At 38.0% G+C, this 19041-nt stretch overlaps 2 protein-coding genes across 4 annotated transcripts in view; both read right to left on the bottom strand.

The window, feature by feature from the left end:
• The window catches only part of msraa (methionine sulfoxide reductase Aa), a 58372-nt gene extending 50090 nt beyond the window's left edge, over positions 1-8282 (bottom strand). The window contains exon 1 of the mRNA XM_079474872.1: positions 8035-8282. Within this exon, the coding sequence (XP_079330998.1) occupies positions 8035-8170 (136 nt within the window). The 5' untranslated portion in view covers positions 8171-8282. The remainder of the gene's footprint in view (positions 1-8034) is intronic.
• Positions 8283-8416: 134 nt separating this feature from the next.
• ift172 (intraflagellar transport 172) overlaps positions 8417-19041 on the bottom strand; it is a 31571-nt gene continuing 20946 nt past the window's right edge. The window contains exons 39-49 of one of the 3 annotated variants that reach the window (XM_079474870.1): positions 18856-18942; positions 18659-18775; positions 17904-18014; positions 17678-17797; positions 17280-17375; positions 16913-16972; positions 16451-16549; positions 16213-16366; positions 15902-15993; positions 14127-14227; positions 8417-8892 (exon numbers count right to left, since the gene is read on the bottom strand). In XM_079474870.1, coding sequence (XP_079330996.1) covers positions 14138-14227; positions 15902-15993; positions 16213-16366; positions 16451-16549; positions 16913-16972; positions 17280-17375; positions 17678-17797; positions 17904-18014; positions 18659-18775; positions 18856-18942 — 1026 coding nt within the window. In that variant the 3' untranslated portion in view covers positions 8417-8892; positions 14127-14137. Of the gene's footprint in view, positions 8893-13798; positions 14228-15901; positions 15994-16212; positions 16367-16450; positions 16550-16912; positions 16973-17279; positions 17376-17677; positions 17798-17903; positions 18015-18658; positions 18776-18855; positions 18943-19041 lie in introns of those variants that run through there. The other 2 variants (XM_079474869.1, XM_079474871.1) reach the window with 2 other exon arrangements.

The raw sequence follows: 19041 nt of genomic DNA, 5'->3' as shown, positions 1-19041 counted from the left end.
CAAAGCTATATTTACATGACTATGTGTTTAAAATACCTCATATTTAGCTGTGGAATGAAAGAGCTCATTCCGGTTCATTTCCTATAGTCGCCATGGGCAACAGCATGGAGTGACCCACAAGCGCAGGGACTGCCAAAAGACTATCATTCTGTATAATGCTCATCACTTAAATTGCTTCCTTTGTCATGGTGATTAAAAAAAGCTATGTTTGAAATAAAACAGAGCACTGCTTACTGCACGGTATATACTGTATAGCGCACAGTATTTTGTGAAAACAGCATGTAAAACAGTTGGTGGTGATAAACATTTCAAACAGCCTTGTACTGTTTTATTTAACAAGCTGTGCCTGGTTATCATATTAAATATGGTAATTTGGCCTTTTATTCTAACATTGTGTTAAACATTCTGTCATCAAATCAACTAATAGGTCAAAAAAGAGATTTTGGTTCATTTGTCACATTGGAAATCCAGGTTTACAGCACAATACTGCACATTTTGACATATGTAAATTATTGTAGCTCATACTGTCATTTCATGTTTACAGGAAATGTATTTATTTTATGCATGGTCTACAAACATGTAGTATGTATGGAAGTATGCTAGTATTTATACAGCCACAGACTTATTATGAATTACATGAATGCCTTTTTTAGACATTTTGTCACTTATCACAGTAATTATTAATAAATAAACATGTGCAACATATTAATATGTTACATAACATAAATTACTGTCATGTGTCAAAATGGCTAAAAAAGATTAAAGATTCACATTGACGTTGCAGTGTATTGATTCATCGAGTGATGCATAATCAGGCTGTAGAGGTGTTCGAACATAAATTGCGTACTACATACCATTTTGCTAGATTGCGGTTTGTAAACTATGCAATATATGTTATCAAAACAGTACAAACGACGGAATGTTTCATACATGCAACACTACTGTGATCAATCCGACCAACATCTCTCGTAATGCAACACAGTGCATGTGTGACAGACAGGGTTTTACCCTCCTGATCCTATTCTGTCATTATAAAAGAAGACAGGATCACTAATGAGCCGTTAACGGGCGGACATGTGGCCGCAGAGGTGAAGGAGTGAGCAGATCTCTTTGTAAGTAAAAAGGCTTCCTTCCTCCTTCATCTTGCGATTATGTGTCAACATCAAACATGGCGACTGGCGCTCACACCTGCTAGGCAGTGCAGTCCTTAGGAGCTAAGATTAAAGGGGCTTTTGCTCACCAGAGGTAAAATCTGAGAAATGAAACACAGTCTAGGACCCGGAACACATATCTTTAATTGCTTCAGTTCTTTGTTCATTTAAATAAAAAAAATCATAGGTGTTGCTTGCTCTGACAAAGAAAGTTTCAAATAGAATCAGAAAAAATATTTTGATCTTTTGAGGACTAGAGAAGGAATTTTATCATGCTATGTGATCCCCTGCTGTTTTCTTTTTTTAAGAAATTCCAGCTTGCTCCATATTAAAAATAAAGATTAAAACTGCAATGAAGATGTTATTGACCCTAATACAAATGTACAAATAATACCAAATTAATACCAAATTATTTAATTAATAATTTAAAGGGCTGTTTTATAAAACCAACACCATTATTTACACATTTTGATTTCATAACCAAAGACAGTGACTTTAACCTGTCAATGAAAGTCTTTACAAATACATTTACAATAAAAGTCTATGGGGCAAGGCATCCCAGATTAATTTAAGGGATGAATAGGTGCACTATCATTAGAATTGGTGCCCCAGTAATCTCAGTTGCGTACATTTTTCTAAATATCTTTCTTTGTGTTCAACTAAACAGAGATATTTATACAGGTTTGGAACAACTTGAGGTTGAGCATGATACCATTTTCATTTTTGGGTGAACTATTCCTTTAAAATTAATTCTGAAACAATTTAAAAGAGTATGGTCCTAAAATGCGTAAATATACTTCCATTAAGTACATGTAAGTACAGAAGAGCCACACATGACCAGTCCAAACCTGTTATATTATCTCATTACCAAGCCAAAACATTGTTCAACCGCTATCTTTTGTAAAGAATATATTGGACAGAGAGCATTGTGCGATGTAGAAGTCGTCTAGAACTTCCCTTTCAAGTGAACAAGATAATCATATCACACACATTGTTTCACTCCACATCAGGGTTCTAAGGTCACATGCATCATGCAGGACCAGATACTAGATACCATAATTCTACTGTTTTCATTATAAAGGATCTGTCTACAAATCTAAACAGATTCTGTAAAAACAAGGTTCAAGCCATTAATTCACCTAAACTGGGTCAACATGCACAACAATCCATCAACAAACCCATCACTGCCTCTCTGCATCTGCTTAAAGATCACTTCATAGTTTCGAGAGTCTGTTTTCCTGTGAAACGGCACAAACGCATCAAGTTTGAGTGTTCTATCATCTGTGAGGAAAGGTCTGAATAATTCACAGCCAGTTACACATGCATGGTTAGAATCGTCTCCTTGTTGTTCACAAAGTTCACAAATATAGCCAGGGAGCTTGAAGGCAATGAGTTTTACAAAATTGTGAGGTTCAGCTATATCCAGCAGCAGGAATAAAATTATAAGGAATAAATAATCTTTGATAAGATTTTATTCTTATGAAATCTAGTGTTAACAAGCTATGTTTGTGAATGCTTACCACTTTCTACTTCAACTATAAGTAGTTAAATGTATAAATGTAATACTACATGCTAGCATAAAGGCCTTGTAGTCCATGTTATCATGAATCTTGAAAAAACTAAATTTTTACAAGTATGCACTTATGATTGTTTATTTACATCAATTCAGATGGTGTATGAATCTTGTTGCTAATTTTGATATTTTAGGGAAATGGAAAGCCATGGAGAGTCTCCAACTTGGCATTTTGTAACTGCTCAAGCAGCTGTTATGAGATGTCCCATACGAAAAAAAAACAGAAATGACAAATACACATTAAGTCTAGATTCATATTTGAAAGGTCAGTGATTCTGGTGATTAAAAATTCAGCGTGTGAATGTTTCAGATTCCAAAGAAGAAGGTTTTGGCCTTTTCTGCTTTGAATGTTGATGGAAATATATGAGGCCTTTAAAAAAACAATATCTGAATGTAACAGCCAACATCATAATGCACCTGTTCTATCAGGCAAGGACACCTGTCTTATGGTGAAACACATCTGGCAAATTCGTTTTGGCACAGAATCAACCGAATCTCTATCTGTCTCTTCTATGTTTTTGCCCTTTTCACAGTTATTACCTGGAAGCCTGCTGATACAGTCAGAAACCTTGTGAAATACAAATAAGATCAACCAATGTCTATCTGTTTCAGGCATAAAACCAAAAATAAGACCAGTAGTGTAAAAAGAGAGAAATGCATGTCCGTACAAAAGGATGTTGTGTACCCAGCTGAGAAAAACAGACACAGAATCAGCAGAAAATTATCTCTTAACAGAAAGACATTCTCAGTTAGAAACTACAAACACCTGATATATGATCCTAAAGACAACAATGACATAATACAACAATAGCTTCTATAACAGCATGCCTGCCAATCAAAAAAGTTAAACACAAAGAAATGTTGTGGCAAAGAACCTCTTATGCAATTCTTTCTGTGACAGAATATGACAAAAACCTCTTCATTGTACGAATGTCCGCAAACTTACAGAAGTTTGGTATTCAACATCCAGGCCTTCTTTGTTAGTGTTCTTGAACTGCTGTTGATTGCAAGCTTTTTTGAGGTTTGCTCAACAAAATGGCTGACCAACAATCCATCCCCTGCTCGAAGAACATTAAGTTCCGTAACAGAAAAGAATAGAAAGTTAGAATATAATTTGAAAACCAAATGGTTTTCGTATATTGCTTGCTGCCGCCGTTTACCTAAATGCTAAAAGCTAAAAACATGTGAATGCACACAATCTTGGAATGTGGTGTCAAAGAATAAGGACGAAGTGTTGACATGAAAAAACTTCCTCTTCTTTGTCCAAAAAAACAAGTTTCCACCTAGGACCATGTCGATTTTGGCTCTTACGTGTAAAACTTGTAGAAGTAAAAACAAAAGAAGAGTCCAATCGTTGTGCCTAAGGCACAAACTTTCTTTGGCTCTTGTCATTTGTAGCTCCAAATATTCTTTCCAAAAGCAAAAAACAGAAACACTAGTAAGACTCCACAAACAAGTCGCTTAAAATGACAAAAAACCTTCTGAGATCAAGACGCTTCAGTCATCCAGAAGTTATGGTCATCTGTTGGCGTAAACAACTTCAAAAGTCCAATCCAAAAACAGATGTATAGTAAAAATCTCCCAGAATTTTTTGCAGGAACAGCTCGCTAATCGTGATACGCACCCCTTTGCCCTTAGCTCACTGCGAAATATAATGTACTTTTCTTTTTAGATGTTGTTTTTTAGCCCCAAAGCTGAGCTCCTACACTCGGGGTATTTTTGATTTCCTTTGCGCAAAGCAGAGCAAACAGACAAAGGGAGCTGCGATAGAAACCTGCCAAGTCTCGCCTGGGTTTTTTCTGCTGCTTCTCTCCCTCTCTGCTCGAACACTCTCGGCATGGCAACTTTCCCGAAAAAACCCTGGCGGAGCTCCAGCCTGTGCCTGCCTGTCTGGGTCCCCCTCCCCAAAAAAGTGCCAATTTAGGCAAATTGATCAAACTGAATCTCAAATTAATTTCTCTTCTCTGCCATTTCCCTGCCCCCACCATCCAAATTCACCCCTCCTCCCTCTCCAGATGCACATACGTGAGGACATTGGAATGCCAGTCATCCCAATCCCCCTGGTGTCCCCGCATCTCCAATGTCCCTCCTTCGACCGCCCATCCTCTCCATCTTTGTTAGCCGTCGGCACTCAAGTGTTTTTATGTATCTCACCTACTCACTTTCAAATCTGTCTTGGCGGGGAAAATCCTACTGCTATTCTTCTTTTCAGCGCCACATCTATTCACCACGTGCCAAAAACAGTACCTCCTGTGCAACTACTGCCATTTTCGGGGACATGGCAACAAAGCTGTGCCAAAGCTCAACTGCCCCAGGGATGCACTTCCAAGGGAAAAAAAACTCATATGGAACCCAAGCCATAACATTGTACTCAGGTGTAAGCACTGCCATCAATACAGTTGCTTTTTGACATTTAACATAGCTAATTAACTGGGCTATTTTAGATTTATGAATCAAATTTCTTGATATATATTATAAGAATTTCTACTTCCTTAAAAAATGTCTTGTTTTAAGCATATACGGCACAAAACTTTGTTAGATAATTGCTGAAAGCATGAAAAATTATTTTTTACATTTTAAGGGAAAGTGTGGACTTCATTGACAATATAGGCCTAATCTAATATAGTGGAATACAAAATGTATTTAAATTTAAGAGAGCATTCCAAATGTTCATTTCATTAAAACTAAATCCAATCTCAAAGTCATCCAACATAAAAAATATGTACAAATATTACTCTTGTATAGCCTAAAAAGTATTTAAGGTCTGAACAATACAGAGCATCTTTTCTGTTATTTTGACCTGTTTCTTTTCTTCAAATACAATTTGTGAGAAACACTGTTGGTAATTAACAGAATAAAACAAAAATTATGATTTTAACTAAATGCATACCAATGAATAGTAAATTCAGAAAAACTGAAAATATTTTTTCCGCCGCTATATATGCAGTTACAAATATAGCTTAGAAATGTCTAAGAAAACTTTCATTACAACCCTTTGCCATTTTAAAGCCATTTCAAAATGGGGAGTGCTGGCAAAATTGTTGTACTAATTATACAAGAGCACACTGGAGAAGTACACTTCTAGTACCCAACTGAGTGTATTAAACCTGAAATAACTGAAACGGTTCCCTAAGCACACAAGGTAAGCACCCACAAAGTTTTTAGGATGAGCTGCAAAGCTGTTCAAAGAGACATCGTACTGCCCTAAGCTCTGATCTCGCTCCTCCATCTGTTCTGTGGTCTGTAACCTTCATCCAGGTTCATTACAGCTTCAAAGCCAGGCACGTGTGTGTCAGTGTTGCGGAGTGTTACCTGGCAACCTTCCAGCTCAGTGGTGGAGTCCCGTCGTCAAGGGGAAGCCTAGAGACGCGAGAGCTGATAATCAGTTTACTGTGGTCTGAACGGGTGGATCTCTGCATGGGCATGCTGCGTGCCATTGCACTGAACGCCAGTGTGAGTCAGTCGCATGTCAAACAGCCTGCGGATCCTCCGAAGACTTTTCAAACACGTACATACATGCAGCTTTTAAGCTTATTGTTCCCACTCATCACCTACTACAGATTCCCTTTAAACATAAATGAATATGCTGTCAAACACCTGCGTGCAAAAGCAACTCCAACAAAATTAGGGGAAAACGTCCCATCAAACCTGATGATACGAGGTTGTGGATTGCAGCTAAACTAGCTGTAACAATCTCAAAGTATTGCATATAATAATACCAAAAAAATAAGCTATGTCGATATATTTCTTTATTTTTTTCCGCTTTTTTCATATTTTTATAAGAATAAAATATAGATATAGTTCAATTAAACCTTGTTGTCAATTCTTTAACAAAATTATGTAACTGAAAATTAAAATTTTGGGGGGGAAACTGTAATTTGAGCGTGTTCATATTTTCAAATACAATCAGAATCGCGAACTTAGAATCTAAAACTCTCTTCTTGGATAAATTAATAGCATGAAGGTTTGGAATTATGCAAAGGGATATAAAAATGTTCATTTTGGGAGAACTATATTTTTAAGATTGCTTTCATTGTGATTAATTCCCTTTAATAATTCTGAAAAGTTACTTTAAATAAAAGTGGCCGTTTTTCACTTCACTCCATAGATCCCTGTGATGTGAACCACAATACTGTGAACACAAATTCAGGCAGTGAGACATTGATGACAAAATAACCTGCAACAGATTACAAGGTTGCACATTAAATGGACCTGCAATTTATCAACATCACTATATAACACGCAGTGACCAATATATTTTTTCTATCATGCATTTCGTTGTATTTGTTAGAAAAGTGCAGAGCCGTTAATAGACTTTTGCAAGGGCTACACAAAACATTTGTTATGAAATATTAAAATATAAAACAGCATAAAGGGTAAACACAATTAAATGTTTTACCATTTTAGTAACTAAAGAGACTGAAAAATACATGAGGACATTTCAGGTAAGCATATACAGAGCAACCAATGTAGGCTACAGTAGGGGTTCCTAGAGAGTATACTGCTGATTTTGACAAAGGGACAGCCTCATAAATGTTTAACCCACAGTGTCTTCTAAACAAAATGACTTTAGCAGCTAGATTATTTATTTTTCTTCTCTGGTGAATGATGTCACTTAACCGGGTTGATTTAGGATTCATAGCAAGCCTGCTGTTCCCATCAGAGCTCTTGAGTCTCCTCAAAGTCGCATTTCCATTTTATGTAAGAGCCTGAGTCAGCTGTTTGCTGCACTGCAATTGTGCCTTTTATTGCCCTTTACTACCCTGTGCTCCTGCCTCTGAGCCTATTGAATATTTAATGCCAAGAGTATTAGACATATTACTCAGTAAAAGTACATTTTGTTTTACCTTATAAATCGATGGGGGAATATTTTAAAAATGATGCATGACTTGTTTCTAGGTGTCAGGAAAACGAAACGTATCTTCAAAAAGACGGCTGGGTCAACAAATACGAGTTTAATTTTGCGTGACCGTCTAAAATATAGCGAACCCAATGTCTGGAGTAAACAAAAATGGGATTAGATGGGTTCTGTAACGTGTCAGTAATGCGCATGCGCGACACGCAGAGCGCCAGTGAGTGTAAACAAAACCCGGTTTCAGCCGCAGAAAAGCACATCGCATCTTAAATGTAGTTACATTTCTTTTTTCTACGTTCTGCACTTCTGTAACTTTGATAACGGTGTAGTTCATCGTGACTGACGACTTCACAGCGATGCCAGATCAGGACTAATTTTACGTTTTAACGCTTACATAGCCGCGTTAGCACGTTAACGTCAAACTCAAGAGTCTGTTAAATTCATAAGTACGGTACCTGATACTTTCATACTCTGCTCTCGTCCCGGTAAAGCTTCCTCTGGAGATGGCATTTGCACTTTGGAGGACATATCTCCCATCCTGCTTTGCATTAAACTACGCCAAAACAAACGCACCGGAGTCCGCGCTACCATGAGGGCAAACACTGCACGTGCTGCACTTGTGTAACTATGCACGGTTACACAATCGCGCGCCGGCCGGGTTACTTAACAGATTTTTTATGTGTTAAATAAGCATTCTTTATTGTATAATAATGATCATTTTAACCTTGCGGATGATGTTTTGTGACTGTAATAAAGTGTTAAAATGCATCAAACTGAGATGGCATTTTTTTAGCTTTGAATGGAATAAATCAATTTTGATAAACATATCAAACTGTTTGTGTTTGCAATTTTGTTATTTAATTATATACAAGTGTAAACATTTCTTAGAAATCACACATTTTGAATATAAATGTAAGCAATATCCATAACATGTAAGCGCATGTTGTATGTTGGCTATAATAACATTATTTTCTTGAATATTATTTCAGGAAAATCACACCAGAGTGTGAACATATTAACCCAAACACATCACATTATCCACATAAAACCGAAAGCATCTTAAAAGTCCTTAGTGAACGCTAATGCAAAATAGCACTAAGTAAATATAAAACCACCAGGATGAGACATTTCTTTGTTTAATACAATTCTCGAGTTCTTAAAGGTGTCGTCTGTCTGAGAGCACTCAAAGACGGTATCTTCATCCATGTGTCGTCAGCATTGGGGTGGATTGAAAAGCTTTACCATCTGGAGTTCACTGCGTGTCGAATGTGTTTGTTTGAGACACGCGTGTGGCAGACGACAGACCTCCAAAACTGCAACACAAGAGAGGACCTTGGTGACCTCATAGAAAGCGCAGGGACACATACATAAAGGCAACAGCTATGACAGCAACGGATAGATAGATAGATAGATAGATAGATAGATAGATAGATAGATAGATAGATAGATAGATAGATAGATAGATAGATAGATAGATAGATAGATAGATAGATAGATAGATAGATAGATAGATAGATAGATAGATAGATAGATAGATAGATAGATAGATAGATAGATAGATAGATAGATAGATAGATAGATAGATGCGGCATGAGGGATGCGTGCGTGGGGGATGGGACGCAACGAACAGATGACAAGCCTTAGTCGGCCTTCTATTTGGACACAATTTGATAAACTGCTACTTTTATCAAAGGTTAATACCGTGTTAACACGTGGAATCGTTTAAGTGAAAGTATTATCAATAACTCGAATAATGGCCAATGACCTTGTTTCGTTATGAGGTTTAAGTAAATTTATTTGTCGTGTAGCATTCCATAAGAGTAATTTTTGTGTTGGGGTTATAAAATGCCAAATGTTTTTCGGTTTTATAATTGCGTTTAGTATTTTTTGAGGTCAATTTAGGTGCACAGCCGAAGGTGTGCATTAAGAATATATGCAACATAATAAACAAGCCCACTGTTAAGAAATGTGCATTAAGAAAACGCAGTGTTGTGCATCAAGAAAACTCCAACTGCTTCACGATATTTTCCAAACGGTGACTTGTTTAAACCGACAGATGCCACCTCTTTCCACCAGAGTATAATCCTCTCTGAAGGGAACAGAGGAGCAGGACGGAGAGCTTCAGTATCTGTGATAAACTGAGCTGCTCTCCTCCTCTCTGTCAGATCGCGCTCTGCATCACACCATTTCACATGATGACCGACTCCGCTTACAAGCATCGAAAGCTCCTGCTCTGGCTATCTCTTTCTAACGCGCCTTTTGTTTTCCGTTTTTGTTTATCACGAAGAGATTTTTGTGCTCTAACACTGTAAGGGGAAATGATTTATGCTACATCCAGCAACATCAAGGTGCGCAAATGCGTGCGACCGTTTGATGGTTTCGGAAGGACACTCTTCAACAACGACAGGCTTGTGGACATTTCTCCAAACTGGATATATGGACAATAATGTTCACGGGGGATAAAACCTATTGTTTATTCCCGCTTCGGAGGGTGTGATTGTGTAAGTTTTAATGAATGCAATGTTTGGTTAATGATCGTTTTCAAATTGTCAATTTCAGCAAACTGCGTTTGTTTTGTTCGAAAATATCTCTAAGCATGTTTCTTTTCTGCTTTTAATGGCAAGAGCCGACTGTAAATGCATTGAGGTGCCACTGTATCACATTATGACAGGCTATATTAATAGGTTCTTTGATTTTCAGACTGAATGGACGTCGGGACGCTCGAACCCCTCGCCTAATTAAAATCCAATTTTCGGGGTCCCGTTTTCCTTTCTGTGTATGGCGCAAGGTTGGCTTTGACAAATGGTCCACTCCACTTTTTCCCCAATATTTGGTTTACCCCTCCTGATGCAGGTGCTTTCAACTGCCCCCTCCTTCTAACATATACCCCGCCCGACCCCCCACGCGAGGCGGCGGTGTCTTCGGTTTAATCCAACAGTTTCCCCCCTTCTTTCTTACCTCTGCTGCATTTTGCATGAGCTATCTAGGTCATTAGCATTTTAGCGTATGCAAGACTTGACAAAGCTGGTGAGGAGCCAGATGGGCCCTCTACTATTTTTTTTATCTCATGGGAGTTGAGCAAGGGACCAACTGCAGCAAGCCATTGAGCGCTTTCTTTTTACTGCCATCACTCGGGCCTTATGTTGCACCAACACACGATGAGGAGATGCGCACCGTCCTATGGAAATAACGCGCTTGTGCCGTTCGAGCGGTTTCTAAAAGTAGGTAATGTAATCAATGCAACGCTTGCATTTATGACTTCTTTGGGTTTCTTTTTTCTTGACATTATTTGTTATTTTTAGAATGCTGACAAAGTGGTATTGTTCTGGCAATGCTTTAGGGATGCATGACGCTCTTGAGATGTTGGATGTTACGCCGGTCGACAGAGGACGTAGACATTTTGGTGCAACATCGTTGCTGTATAGTTGGGCAATTGTGAATATTGAGTCTGAAAACAGGCCCGCTTCTCTTCGTGTTCACAGCGGACCTTGATTTAAATGTCCATACAATTAAGGCACGCGGTGAATGCCAAGAGAGATGGCAAAATATCATCGATGACTATTTTTGACGCCGACAGACCTTATTTTGCAATGCATGACGTTTTTATTTTATCTGTTTAATTTTATTGGGGTTTATGAGAGCGCGTACGTGTGTGGAAAGGCGAACCGACGCATCAATGCGGCCAAACCGCATGCGTCTATAGATTGTAGCAAATCTGTTCGAATTTTGCGTGGAGCAAATGTGGTCATCATTTCACATTATGAACCCTTACAGAATGTGATCATACGACTAACTAGAGGATTTCAGAAATGCATTTTGTTATTTAATCTTTTTTTTGTTTATTTATAGAGCGTTTTGATTAAAAAATGAACAGTTTCAAAGCCCTTATCTTACGAACACGATGAAATACGGATAAAAAAGTTGTGAGGCCTACAATGACAACGAAATAAAACAGACAAAACCTACCTGACTGCTGATTTTCACACGGTGTCTGTCTGACATAAATGACAGTGTCAGTGGACAGCTGCGTGCACTTACAGTGACACTTGTAATGTGTTTTCATTGTAAGGGCACAATAATGTATGACTGTTCGTTTGTATATCCATGAATCTGAAAAATCTGTAAACAATTTTAGGTTGTCAATAAAAACGCATATTCACGAAACAGACATTAATTTCCTTTTTTCCACGCAATTTACCATTTGTTGATGTATACATTACACTTTTTTTACTGAAACCCTAATTTTATTCTGAAATTATTGTGCCGGTATAATTCACACAATAAATGTTGATGTTTAGTATTTAGTACGAGGCAGATTTAACTGCGTCTTACGTGATATCTGAGCTAAATTCTTAGTCTTGTCAATAAGCAAAACATTTTAATAAACTAATCCAATTGCTTGTGATAACGTAAAAAACAATACCCATCATTCATCTCGATATATTTCTATGGTGACAGAAACAGAAGCGGATTTCAAATACCCAGCCATGTTAAATTTACATTGAATTCCAGTTTTTATCATCTTTCATATTCACTTCAATATTGTGCGATGGTAGGCCTACAGTTTTTTGAGACACCGATGTACATCCAAATCTATATTTCCTCTCTCCATTCCTAAAATATTCCGTAACGGTGAATCTCATTTTCAAGGTCGTTTATATAGATAAAGGTTACTTTTGGAAATATGGGCCTATGGCTTTAGAAAAATCACTTTTCGCATAATAAACTAAAACTACATCAAACGTAACCTGATTTCATTCGTCGTCATCATCAAAGCAATGCTATTGTTGCGTCATAATAAATGTGATTTCAAATAACGTCACTAATCACGTTCGATCAATCGAATTTCGGTCTTTATCTTACACATAAATTTAAAAAATGTATGTGATTGACAGGCTTTAACCTAAGATGCATAAAATGTCATTTTGATAAAGCGAGAATCAAACAAACTTCTGTGCGTTTAGAAAGATGTGAGTGTCGTATTTCCTCCGTTTTTAATTTTGCAGTCAAAGATTGTCAGGATGTCATTTTACAGAACGTGCGTGACTTAAGTTTCAGAAAGAAGATGTAAAGTGCGTTTTAATGTCGCATATTTTGCTTTACAAAGAGCTAAAGTGAATTGTGCAACCTAAAAGCAAGACGCTAACATGCTCGAAGACATTGCAGATGAAAAAAGACAAGCGACATTGAACAAGTAGAATCTGTTAAGGCCTTTTTCTGATGTGCGAACAACGGCCTTGTAGCAGTAAAGGGTATTTAAGGACAGCGTATAATGTCAGATCAACTCCATTAGACAGAGGTGTAGCCTACATTTGCATATTTCATCAAAGAGTAATATTTAGGTCGCAGATTAAATTCAGCTGCTCCTGTATTTCAATCAGCGAGCTGGTAATTTTTGTAAATGTTGATTCTTGAAGGACGCGGGGACACAGTGAGCGTGTGACACAGATGTAAGTCGTTTCAGTGGGGTTTGTATGGTTTTCAATGACAAGCTTTTGGAATAAAAATTAAAGGCAAACTATCTCAACAAAGACAGCAAACATCGTGGTCATTGCGATCGAACGCATGCACCGTTATGATTAAAAAGCAATGCTACGTTGATGTTTGTGTGTTGATCACTTGACACTTTGGGGCTCAAATACTGTGGCACGAAAATGGCATTGGGACAGTTCACTGTGTATTATGGTGTCTGTGGAATTAATGGAAATAATGGAGAAAAAACAATGAAACTCGGAATTACCAGTAACGGATCCGGTCAGGCAAATTGAACCTGAAATCAAAATACCCACAAATCCAGGGCTGTCTTTCGTAGCCTGCTTATATTTTCGATTTATTTCCAGGTTTGGTGCATTTTCGTGAAACAAGTATCTGACGCGAAAATAAAGATGAATGCTGTGCATAACATTAGGGGCAGTATTGGTTAAAATTGTACTAGGCCGACCTAGTGTGTGTGTGTGTGTGTGTGTGTGTTCTCTCACGCCCAATACGTTTGATCTCCACGAGGTGTCGTCGTTTACCAGGTTAATTTTATTTATCGTAAATCGACTGGTCTACTAAAAAATAATAATTGACTAGTGCAATAAATATATTTTTTTGGAATTGATAATTATTATAAATAATATTTGGCACAATGGGCATATACCCTTCAGAACAGAAAGTAATGGGAATTTTACATCATTTTAAAATACCCCCATTAGAATTTAACAATTATTTTTCTTTCAGTACAATATTTATTTATAATCTGTCCAAAGTTTGCGAATACGACAATAAAAATGTCCTTTATTTTGTTTTTAAGTACCAAAATATTCAACTCAAATGAATAAAATGAACATATTCCTTAACTTTCTCTGTCATAACTTTCATCGTGTCCTTCAGACAAAATACTTGCGATGCAAAAGAGGGTCAGAAGATGATGAGTCAGAACATTTTCTTTACAAAAGATAATTAATTAAATGACTGATTATACGTTTAAGCTAAAGAGCTGACATGTGAACGAGAGAAAAGGAAGAACGTGGTGATGACAGATATTGAAACAGATATTGTGCACCTTCCCCGATCTCAGTGGAAGGAGAATCCAGCCGACGGGAGACCTCCACACCAATGCGAGATAAATTTCAGCACATCCTGACATTCCGGGCTGTGAGAGGTCTACAGAAAAGAAAAAACAACCAATCATGATCAAAGCATTGCATGCGACCCGAACACCCCGAGGAAATAAATTACAGCAGAAGCTTTCCTGCGGCTCAGTGGTAAGAGCATGGCACTAGCAACACCAAGGTCATGGGTTCAATCCCAGAGGATTGCATATAGTCAGAAACAGAATGTATTATACAATGCAATGTAAGTCGTAGGGATGCTCCGATCCGATATTCGTATCGGGTATCGGCGTCGATACGTAATAAAATTCTAGATCGGGTATCGGTGCAATTTGTCACCGATACCCGATCTGACATAAAATTTGTGCTAGACGATGTAAAAGTTCATGGAGACACCGGCGCTTAAACTCTCTCGTGGGCGGCTGCGCATTGCGCAACGTGCGACATCATACGCTAGCAACGTGCGACATCATACGCTAGCAACGTGCGACATCATACGCTAGCAACGTGCTCTGTACGTAGTGCACGTGAACAAGTGAAAATATAGCAGCGAACAGCATGGAGCGAGCCAAAATATCTGTCATTTGGAGTTATTTTACAACAGCTACGCCAATAAGTTCCACCGCTTTCATTGTTATGGATGGGCAACCGCTGTCCGTCGTTGCGAATAATGGCTTCAGACTCCTTATAAACCATCTGGAGCCGCAGTACGACACGCCGAAGCGTAAATATTTAACTCTACCTTGAACTGTACCGAAGTGTCAAAAAGCAAACACATATCGAAAAAATTAAAGATGTCAATGCGGTGAGTTTTACAACAGATATCTGGAGCTGCGACGTGTCCCCTGTGTCGCTTTTAAGTTTAACCGCAAACTGGTTGGATGAGAATTTTGTGTCACAAAATGCCACGTTAAATGCAACAAACATGTGCAGTTTTACTCAGCTAGGAAAGCTAGCGTTTTATTCATCTGTTTCTGTGTTGGATGTTACATTTTATTTTCACTAAACTTTAGTTTAGTTAAGTGGACTTTGCTTTAGTGACTAAAGCATTAAAAAGATCTGATTCATGTTATTTTGAATATCTAAAGCAGTAAAGCTATTACTTTTTTGCTCAATTTCAGCAGCTTTTTTTTGCGAATTGATTTTTTAATTATTTTTGCACTTTCTTAAAAATTATTAAGAGATTTTGTTTCCATTTATTTATACCCGTTTATCAAGCTAGTGAAGCTGTTGTTATATTCAGCTGCTTAATTTGCACTTTAATTTTGAATGTCTTTTGTCCAAAGATAGTGAACACTATTGTTTTATTTTTCATTTGTTTTGCACCGGTGCTGGTTTAATAAACTATTTACTAAATTTGTGAATCATTAGTTTGTTATTTTGTTTTACGGGGTCAGGAAATTTATGTTAAGTCGAGCCTGATGTCTTGCACAGCAATGCACATAGTTTATTAAGTAATTGTGCACTTTAAAATTTTTACCTTAGTATCGGATCGGTACTCGGTATCGGCCGATACTGAATCTCAGGTATCGGAATCGGTATCGGAAGCAAAAAAGGTGGATCGGAGCATCCCTAGTAAGTCGCTTTGGATAAAAGCATTCGTCAACTGCATAATGCAAATTCATCCCCTTACTATTAACTTATGATCCAGAGTTCATATTAACTATAAATCAAATGTGTTTCATTGCGATTGAAGACGGTGAAATCCCAGCAGTGAAAAAATTACCTTTGTAGCCATCAGGAATTTATTCCAGTCATCCTTATTTGCTGCCATCCCTGGTGTTTTGAACTCAATTTTACTACGCAGAACAGGGTAACCTGTGTTCCACATAAAAAAAAACATAAAAAAGCAATAATAATCAATGTTATATAATTATAATAAAAATCTAACAGAAATGTATAAACCATGTGTGCACACTGGACTGCTTAGGTTAGAGTTTTAATTTAATAAAATAAAGAAATATAAAGAAAAGTGGACATCTATCCATATCTTCAACACAGACTCCAATAGACTCTCTACTGAGCAGACTGCATCACCTGTGATGACACAAGGTAGAGACCGGACACCGGTGCCAGCAGCCACTAACGAGGCCTCATACGTCTCTCTCTCATCCTTGGGGAGCACTTGCTCCACCCGCTGGTCCATAGACACAGTAAGAACCCATTCCCTAATCTCCTCCCTCTTCTCTACCTGAAACACAGATAAAGGGAAAAGCTCACTCAGAGCCTAATAAAACAATCCAGAGCGGGTGCTGCATTTGCCGTGTGGATTTACTGTGACGTGCAGCTTTGAAGGTACCGGAACCTCAAAAGGAATATCTGTGTCTTGAAAATCGGTGTGATCCAGAGCCTCCAACGTGCCTTCATCAATACCCTGTGACATCAGCGCACACACAGAATCAACTTAAGGAATTAAGGCATAAAAAGGACTGAAATGGTCAGTTTAACAATATGTAAAGCTTTGAAACGTACTTGCTTAGCAACACAAATTTATGGTTTTAATTATTTGACTACTTGGATGGATAACAGCACAATTGGTGGAATTGGATCTAAATAGATTCTAGCAACGTCTATGAGCAAGCAAATGATTATTAAATCATAGTTTGCAAGCAGTTTCATTTCATAATAACCTAGATGCTAGAGGCACAATTTATGGTTTGAGTTTGCTACACAGCCTGCAGTCTTATATGAAAGATACTCATCAGACTGCAGACCAAAGCAGAAGTCTTTTACTTACATCAGCCAAATCCAAGAAGCGGTTCAGGAAGATAAAAGCCATGTTCTCCCAACCAACAGCCTGCATGAGAAATATTCATCACTGGCATTCGGGGCTGAAACAACTCTGACATGTCAACAAATTAAAAATGAAAAGTATATGAAATATTGAAAAAGATCTGGAAAGAGAGGAAGCGTCGCCTCCTCGACTTCAAAATATGAGGCTGCTTTGCGATTCAAATTATTCACACTTGCTGTGAGCTTGAACTGAAGGCAAACGGATGAGAATTAAGCCAATTTCCCAGGGCTCCTAGCTGTCCTCCTGTTCTCTGTCTCACATGAATGGTTGAAGCGTGTATGTGAGTGTGTGTTTAGAGCTGCGAGTTCACCTTGGCAGCCAGGCCGGCCTCATAAAAAGCCTTGTCGGCCGGGATGAGCTCGGTGTGCCTCAGGAGAGTGATGGACAGCTTGGCAGCCACAGGACTCTGTAGATAAATAAACACATGCAAATTGACGGCGACACACAAGTTAAGGCTGAAATGTGCAATATTTTGGCACTTTTCCTGTCCGAGTTCCATTTTCAAAGTCAACTAAACACAAGTTATTGTTAGTCTGACATCCTAAAGAGTGTCGGCACTGCAGTACTATCAAAACATCAATGTTTCTCTTTACAACATATACAAAATATAAACCAAATTACTTAAGATACCAGGACTTTAATTAAAAGCCACAGTTTTTTGCACCGCAGATTGTTTCTGTTCTTCAGATTTACACAAAAATTACATACCAGCTGGTCAATGCCTTTAGCTGCAGAGCGTGTGGCGTAATAGTGAGCGACCTGCAGCATCTGCTCAAACTCCTCATGAGCTGGAGAATTCGCCTCTGAAGACTTGGTCAGGTTTTCACACTGGATACCACAGAGAAAAAATTATGTCAATCAGTCATAAACATACAACGTTGCTGTTTTAATAATGCGTTTCTGATGCAAGTAACCATAGCAACCAAGAGCTTACCAGCAGCAGGAGGACATCTCTCAGATCGGCCCACGTCCGATAAGCTTCTGCGCAATCCCTGTCCCTTAGACTCACTAATTCCAGGAACATCCGCTTGTAGATGTTGAAGTTCTAAAAGGAGGAAAGATGAGGAACCTTAAAATTTCATATCCTTCACTGAAAGGAAAATATCATGAGATACACAATTGCTACTGTATTCTAAAATGTTGAAATAAATGCTTTTACAGCCATGGAAAAGGCACCATTTCGAAATTATTTTCAGTTTTTCTGAATTTACCTTTAGGTATGTGTTTAAGTAAAATTATCTTTTTTTGGTTTCATTCTGTGAACTACTAACAATATTTCTCCCAAATTTCAAATAAAAATATTGTTTCTATTCCATTTGTTTGCAGAAAATGAGAACTAGAGAAGCAGGTGAAAATAACAGAAAAGATGCTGTGTATTTTTCAGACCTCCAATACATTTTGTTGAAATTAAAGAGACCCTGGACTTGAATGACCACAGTACATCTAGAAATGCTAAATAAAAATGAAAATCTGGAATTGTCTCTTAATTCTTTTGTGGCTGTATACAGCCTCTTTTTTTCTGGGAAAACAAACCAAAATGTTACGTTACTTGTATAAAATCCCATTTAAGGGCACAGTAGCAAAACCAGATAGTTGGTGGAAAATGGTCATCTCAATGCCAAAATACCTACACAAACAATATTAGTGGACTTTAAGGAGATAAAAACAAAAGCTGATTTGTGTGTGTACCTGTGAATAAGCGGGCACACCGTGCTGGGTGTACAGGTGAAGCACTTTCTCTGCCTCGCCCTCTTTTATCAGGTAAGTGGCATATAGGGCGATGTACTTGTGCAACACCTTAAAACTCTGTTGGAGAAGACAAAAGCAGTTATAAATGCCATTGTGTCTCTATGCGGACATATCTGAGGTTAAAAGCAAGCAGGCACCTGCTTTGAAGCTGTGTCAATGCATTTCTCCCACTGGCCTCTCTCGGCATACATGTCCAGGGCAGCCATCACGTCTACTCCCACCAACTGATTCAACAAAAATACAACTATTACTATAGTAGGCATTCTGACATTCTTCAGAAACATTCTTCCAGAGGTAATCATAAAACCTAGAAGCCTGCATAA

Source organism: Barbatula barbatula (assembly GCF_947034865.1).
Source record: "Barbatula barbatula genome assembly, chromosome: 15".
NCBI classification, from domain to species: Eukaryota; Metazoa; Chordata; class Actinopteri; order Cypriniformes; family Nemacheilidae; genus Barbatula; species Barbatula barbatula.
Note: the sequence above shows the minus strand (reverse complement) of the source record. Positions and strands in the feature narration are given on the sequence as shown.